General features: G+C 35.2%; 1 protein-coding gene across 1 annotated transcript; it reads left to right on the top strand.

Moving 5' to 3' along the window:
• Window positions 1–4,998: 4,998 nt before the first annotated feature.
• On the top strand, window positions 4,999–5,847 carry LOC103608377 (olfactory receptor 481). The gene has a single exon (XM_008592818.1). It carries the CDS (start codon window positions 4,999–5,001, stop codon window positions 5,845–5,847), a length of 849 nt encoding a protein of 282 aa, XP_008591040.1.
• Window positions 5,848–7,567: the final 1,720 nt, after the last annotated feature.

The following is a 7,567-nucleotide window of genomic DNA, read 5'->3' on the forward strand; positions in this document are numbered from 1 at the left end:
CATCTGTGTATTTTCTTTGGGGAGGTGCCTATTCAGGCTTTTTGCCCATTTTTCAATTGAGTTATTCATTTTTTACTGTTAAATATTAAAAGTTCTTTGTATATTTTGGATAACAGTCCTTTATCAGATGTGTTTTTTGCAGATATTTTCTCCCAGTCTGTGCTTTTTCTTCTCAATCCCTTGACAGTGTGTTTTGCAAAATAGAAGTTTTTAATTTAATAAAGTTCAGCTTATCAATTATTTCTTTCATGGATTATGCCTTTGGTGTTTTATCTAAAAAGTTGTTGCCATATCTAACGTCATTTAGGTTTTCTCTTACGTTATCTTCTAGGATTTTATGGTTTTGCATTTTACATTTAGGTCTATGACCCATTTTTAGTTAATTTTTGTGATGGGTGTAAGGTCTGTGTCTAGATTCTTTTTTTTGTTTTTTTGCATGTGAATGTCCAGTTGTCTCAGCACCATTTGCATTGTTGCCTCTGCTCGTTTGTCAAAGATCAGTTGATTATATTTATGTGGGTCTATTTCTGGATTCTCCGTTCTATTCCATTGATATATTTATCTATTCCTTTGCCACTATTACACTATCTTGATTACTGTAGCTTTATAGTAGGTCTTGAAGTTGGGTAGTGTCAGTTCTCTAAGTTTGTTCACCTCCTCCAGTGTTGGGCTGCTATTCTGGGTCTTTTGCCTTTCCTTATGAACTTTAGAATCAATTTGTCAATATCCATAAAACATCCTGTTAGGATTTTTATTGGGATTTCACTGAATTGATATATCAGGTTGAGAAAAACTAACATCTTGACAATATTGAGTCATCATATTCGTCAACATGTAATACCTCTTCATTTATTTAGTTCCCCTTTGATTTCTTTCATCAGAGTTTTGTAGTTTTCCTCACATAGATCTTGTATATATTTTGTTAAATTTAATACCTAAGTAATTCATTTTGGGGGGGCTAATATAAATGGCAATGTGTTTTAAATTTCAAATTTCTACTTCCTCATTTCTTGTATATAGAAAAGTGATTGACTTTTGTGTATTAACTTTGAATCCTGCAACCTTACTATAATCGCTTACTAGTTACAGAAGTTTTTTGTTTTTTGGTCAATTCAAATTTTCTACATATACAAGTGTATATCAAAAAGTCCATGGAGGGCCAGCCCGGTGACGCACTGGATAGTGCGCCGCTTGGGAAGCGCGGCGGCGCTCCCGCCCAAGGATTCGGATCCCACATACAGACCGGTTCCCGCTCACTGGCTGAGCAAGGCGCGGGAGCAGCACGGAGGGTTGCGATCCCGTTGCCGGTCCCCAGTCCGGTACGGGGGCAACACTGAGGGTTACAATCCGTTGCCGGACACGGAAAAAGACAAAAGACAAAAAAATAAAAAAAAGTCCATGGAAAGATTTGTATCATTTTTTAATTCTATTTTTTCACAAACTTTTTGACGTACTCTTATGCAATTATATCATCTTTGAAAAAAGAGAGTTTTATTTCTTCCTTGGCACTCTGTATATCTTTTATTTCCTATTCTTGTTTTATTGCACCAGCTAGGCCTTTCAGTACAATGTTGAAAAGCAGTGGTGAGAAGTGACATCCTTGGCTTGTTCCTGATTTCCTGATCTTAGTGGGAAAGATTTGAGTTTATCATCATTAAGCATGATGTTGACTGTAAGTTTTTCATACACATTCTTTATGAAGTTGAGGAAATTACCCTTTATTCCCAATTTGCTGAGAGTTTTTAATCATGAATTGGTGTTGGATTTTGTGAAATGCTTTTCCTGTATCTATTAATATGATCATATGATTTTTCTTCTTTAGCACATTGATATGATGGATTAGATTAATTGATTTCAAATGCTGAATGAGCCTTGCCTATCTGGGATAAATTCCACTTGCTCATGATGTTGGACTTGATTTGTTAATATTTTGTTAAGGATTTTTGCATCTTTGTTCATGAAAGCTATGTGTCTATAATTTTCTTTTCTTGCAATGTGTTTGTCTGGTTTTGGTATTAGTGTAATGACCTCAGAATGAGTTAGTATTCTTTCTGAAGAAGTTATAAATAAATGGTATAATTTCTTTTTTAATTGTTTAGTAGAATTCACCAGTGAAACCTGATGCTTTCTGTTTTAGAATGTTATTAATTATTGGTTCAATATCTTTAATAGTTATAGATGTATTTAGTTTATTCTTGCGTGAGTTTTGGAAGATTGTGTTTTTTCAAGGAATTGGTCCAATTTATTTAGATTATCAAATTTGTGATGGTAAAGTTGTTAATAATATTCCTTTATTATCCTTTTAATGTTCATGGGATCTATAGTGACATCCCCAGTCTGATAATTTAGTTCCTATTTTGATAATTCTGGCATTCCTGCCATATCTGACTCTGGTTCTGATTTTTGATGTCTCCTTAAATTGCATTTTTTGCCTTTCAGTATACTGTGTAATTTTTTTTTTTAAAGTGACATGATGTACTGGGTAAAATTAACTGCAGTAAATAAGCCCTTAGTTAAGTAGACATAAGGGGTGGGTATTGTGAACTGTTCCATAGTTCTGTAATTTGGCCTCAGTTTTTGGTGATCCTGTGCCCTTGGACTGTGAACTTCACTACTGCTTCTCAGTCCTCCCGACCCCTCAGATGGGACAGGATGGCTGGAGGAGGCTGAAGTTGTGCATTTTCCTTTCCCCAGGTAGGTTAGGCTCTGGCAAAATGGTTTCTCTTGAGGGCAGACCTTATTGAGAAGAACAGAATTCTCAGGCATATTTCAAAATGGTTCCTTTTTCCCTTCCCCTTTTGGAAGCCTGGAAGGATTTTTCTCTAACATTCACTGTGAGGACCTGTTAGAGCTCTGGGAAGTAAATTCATAAAAGTGTGGAGGCCCTGATGACTTGGTCCCCCTAAAGTTTTTATCTTTCAGGCTTGCTCACACTGAGCCTCCAGCAATTCATCAACTACAGTTCATGTTCTCCTTGGCCAGTACTGGCTCCTGCAGTGGCTGCTGCTCATGGGTTTCTGCTCCATTAAGCTGTGATTCTCTGTATCTGCTCACTGCCTTTCCAGCTTTGGTGGTAACTGTTTGCCCCGTGACCTCACTTCTCTGATGGATTTAAGAAGATTTGATTTTTCAGTTTGTTCAGTTTTTTACTTGTTGTTAGGATTGAATGAAAACTCATTAGCTCCTTACATGTGGGCTGGAAACTGGAGGTTTAATTTTACCATTATTTTTATGCCAAATTAATTATTTTTTATTATCATTTTTTAATGCTTCCAATTTTTATTTATACTTATTCACATATCTAATATCTACTAGTATATGTACACACTACATATTCCTGAGTATAAAGACCTTCCTCCTTGTTCATTATCCTTCTTTCTTCACTGATTTAAAAATTTTTTTAGTGACACTCTCCTTGTAGTAAATATTACAATTTTTTCTTTGTGTTTATTCTTCTCATGCTACCTCTAAAGTATTGAATTACAGATTGAAAAATGTCTTTAGACGATTAAGTTCTGCTTCACATTATCTTGCTGATCATTATTAGGTGATTATTTTCTCCTGAGCCTTTGAAGTTACTACTTCAGTGTCTTCTGGCTGCTACTGTTACTGATGAAGAGTCCCCAGTTAGTCTAATTTTCATGCCATCATAGGTAACTATCTACTATTATTGGCTAACTTAAATGTTTTCTCTCTCCCAGGGACTAGGCTGAGACAGAAAATTTTCCTTCTCATCTCCCTTGGATGGCAAGAGGATATTTTTAAAACTTTTATTCCACTGAGGTTGAAGGCAGGGGATTTTGCATTATGAGTAGGTAGATGGGGGGAGAGTGTGGGAGTTTCAGTTTCCACTCTCCATCTTGCACAGCCCCAAGCCCTCATCTTCGGTGCCTCCACAGCTATGAAAACACAGGTCCTCAATTGTAGAGTTTGGCAAATGTCTCCAGACAGTTGCCATTCTGCTTCAGCTTATTTTCCCAATTACCAGCTCTCACATCATCTTCAGCCAGTGGAAATTTCTTTTATGACATGAAAGCTCACTTCTGCCTTCTGAACATTTAAAAAATATCTAAACTAGCTGTTTATCCAAGTATTTTGTTGAAAATGTTTTAGGATATTTCTTGTTCACAATATTGCTTAAATTGGAAGCCTGCCTTCATTTTATTTATTTTTCCTTTTTTTTTTTTCAGTGGCTGGACAGTGCAGGGATTGAACCCTGGACCTTGGTGTCATCAGCACTACTTTTCTGTATTCTCACAGTCAAACCTACTCATTAACTTTTTGTTAAATGAAATGACTTCTCAATATTCCTTTTATTTATGTATTACTTTGCTTGCTCTCACATGACTGACATAATATAAACATTTTGTTAACATATTTCAATAGATATCTTATTTATATATGATTCTAAAATGTATTCTTTTGTTAGGTCTGTACAGTACCTAAAGTATAAGTAATGACCCAAAGTGGATTATTTCTCATGTTGCTTTTAGGATTAAACTCTACACGAGACTTCCATTTCTGTGATTATATTGTTCAGATTAGGTGATTTTACATTGTCCTAATAAATTAACCCTGGAAATGTGGTGTGGTATCGCACAACATAGACTTATTTCTCACTTCCAGTATATTCTCTGTTATCCACATTATCTCAAAACCTAGGCTGGTTGGAGGCACCACTATATTATAGTTGTATCATGTTAAATGCATCACTGTGGAAGAGGAAGAGTGTGTTTCCCACTGGTAATTTAATCTGATCCCAAAGAGGCACACATTTCCTCTCACAACCCACTGTCATGCACGATTCACAGTGTCACTTAACTGCAAGGGAGCTGGGAAGTGTGGTCTCCAATGTGACCAGGAATAGAGACAAGAGTGAAATCTATGTTTTGACTTTTTAATAGGCTAACTATTGAAGTAAATAGATTAATAATGAGATCATTTAATGTATTCTAATATCCACTGGTTTTTATTTCAATAGCCAACATTCCAAAAAAGATGGAGACTGGAAACCGCACAATGGTGACAGAGTTTATTATTTTGGGGTTAACAAAGGATCCAACACTATGTTTCATCTTCGTTGTGGTTTTTCTGGGAATCTATGTTGGTACCATGTTGGGCAATATCAGCATAATCATGTTAATCCGAAGTTGCCCTCAGCTTCACACCCCAATGTACCTCTTCCTCAGCCATTTGGCCTTTGTGGACATTGGGTATTCCACGTCAGTCACACCTGTCATGATTGTGACTTTCCTAAGAGAGAGAACTACTATCCCTGTGGCTGGCTGCATAGCCCAGCTTGGCTCTGATGTCATCTTTGGGACTGCTGAGTGCTTCCTGCTGGCTGCCATGGCCTATGATCGCTATGTGGCTATCTGCTCCCCACTTCTTTACTCCACACACATGTCTCCCAGGGTCTGCGTCCTCCTATTGGTTGCTTCCTATGTGGGTGGATGTGTGAATGCTTCATCGTGTACTGGCTGTTTATTGAGCCTGAATTTCTGTGGACCAAATAAAGTCAACCATTTCTTCTGTGACCTCCCACCACTAGTGAAGCTTTCCTGTACCCATATCTACATGGCTGAAATCTCTCCTGCCATCTCAGCTGGGTCAATCATTGTAGTCACACTGTTTATCATAGTTGTTTCATACCTGTACATCCTCCACTCGATCCTGAACATGCGCTCTACAGAGGGAAGGCACAAGGCCTTCTCTACTTGCACATCCCACCTCACTGCGGTCACGTTGTTTTATGGGACAGTTACATTTGTTTATGTTATACCAGAGTCAATCCACTCACCTGACCATATTAAAGTGAAAGCTCACTTCTGCCTTCTGAACATTTAAAAAATATCAATGAGAAAATTGGTGACAATAACACATTTTTCATTTTAAAGAAATACAGTACGAATCCAGAAATTGCAAAATAATAGACTATGCACCTGCCCCTCAGGTATGCAACCTGCCACAGTTCTCTGCTCTCCTATGTGGATGGCAGTTCATTAAGGCTTTCTGGAATCCTCTATTTTTGGTTTATTGCATGTATAAGTATGGTTTGCATTTTTTTCTAGGGTTTTCTTGTTATCATGTGATCTAAGGTTTTTCACATCCTTCTAGATCCTAATTCAGAGATGCATGCTCCACTTTGATTAATTTATTAATATTAATTCAATTTAGAATTCCTGAAATAAATCCAACTTGGGTTGCTTTATTATACATTTTATTACCATTGAATTCGATTTGCTTATATTTTGTTTAGGATGTTTGCATCTATGTTTAGGAGAGTTTTGCCTGTCATTTTCCATTTTTGAAATGAAATTTTCAGGTTGGGGTATAAAAATGAAAAATAATTTGAAAAGGGTTTCTCTGTTGTCTTTCCTCAGAGGAACTTTTTACAAGATTAGTGATATTTATGCCCTAAATATTTTTAAGATATCAACATTGAAGCCATCTGGGCTTTCACTTTTGTGGAAAACTTTTTCACGGCAAGCCCCATTTTCTTTAATAGATAAAGAAACATTTAGTTTTCAATTTTTTCCTATGTCTGTTTTGATAAAGCATTTTTCATAATAGTTTAGCTGTTCATTTACATTTGAAAATTATATCTTCTTATTTTTATTTTCTGTAAGGTCTGTAATGTAACTTTTTCATTCCTTCATGTATCTCTATATTTGCACTAATTAGTATTATTAGAGGTTTATCAATTTTATTAGCATTTTCAAAGAATAAAATGTTTGATTTATGCTTTTGTGTACTCTTCAATAATGTTCTGTTTCACAAATTTTTATTCAATGTTGTTATTTTTCTATATTTCTTTGGGTTTAATTTAGTGTTCTTTATCTAAATTCTTGAGATGGAAACTTAGATCACTGTTTTCAGCCTTTATTTTGCAATATATCATGTAAAAGATAACATATTTTCTCTTTCTTTGCAATATACCATGGAAAAAATGGGTATAAATTTCCTTACAGTTGTTACTTTAGCTGTGTCCAATAAAATTTAATGTGTTGTATTTTAGTTATATAATTGAACACATCTGATTTATACCATGTTCTTTTTTGACTTTTGTATTATTTATGAATGCGTTGCTTGTTTTCCAAGATGATGGAAATGTTTAAGTTATATTTTTGCCAGAGGACCTACTCTGAAAGATTTAAATAACTAAAAAATTTGACTGTTGATTTGTGGTCCTGTATATGGTTAATTTTTCTAAATGTTTTATGTGTAATTATAACAAGCATATTTTGGAGATATTTGCTATAGTATTACATACATTTCAATGAGATTAAATTGATGTCGTTTGTAAATCTTCTATATCCTTACTGATTTTTTGACTACTTTCTCTGTCAATCATTGGGGTTTGTGAAAGCCTGCCATTTTTATTGTTTTCATAAAATTTGTCTTTAATTCTATCAGTTTTTATCTTTTCTACATTTTGAAGCTTCATGGCTTTGTAAAAATGAATTTAGATATGTTATGCCTTCCTGAATAATTAGGCATTTTTATCAGTGTTAATACCCCCTTCATCTCTATGAACATATTGCCTTATAAGCCATTTTGTTTCTTA

This window comes from Galeopterus variegatus, unplaced genomic scaffold (assembly GCF_000696425.1).
Source record: "Galeopterus variegatus unplaced genomic scaffold, G_variegatus-3.0.2 Scaffold8361, whole genome shotgun sequence".
In the NCBI taxonomy this organism is placed as follows: Eukaryota; Metazoa; Chordata; class Mammalia; order Dermoptera; family Cynocephalidae; genus Galeopterus; species Galeopterus variegatus.

Coding starts and splice junctions, on each gene's coding strand:
- LOC103608377 (XM_008592818.1), top strand. CDS start 4,999: ATGGAGACTGGAAACCGCACAATGGTGACAGAGTTTATTATTTTGGGG.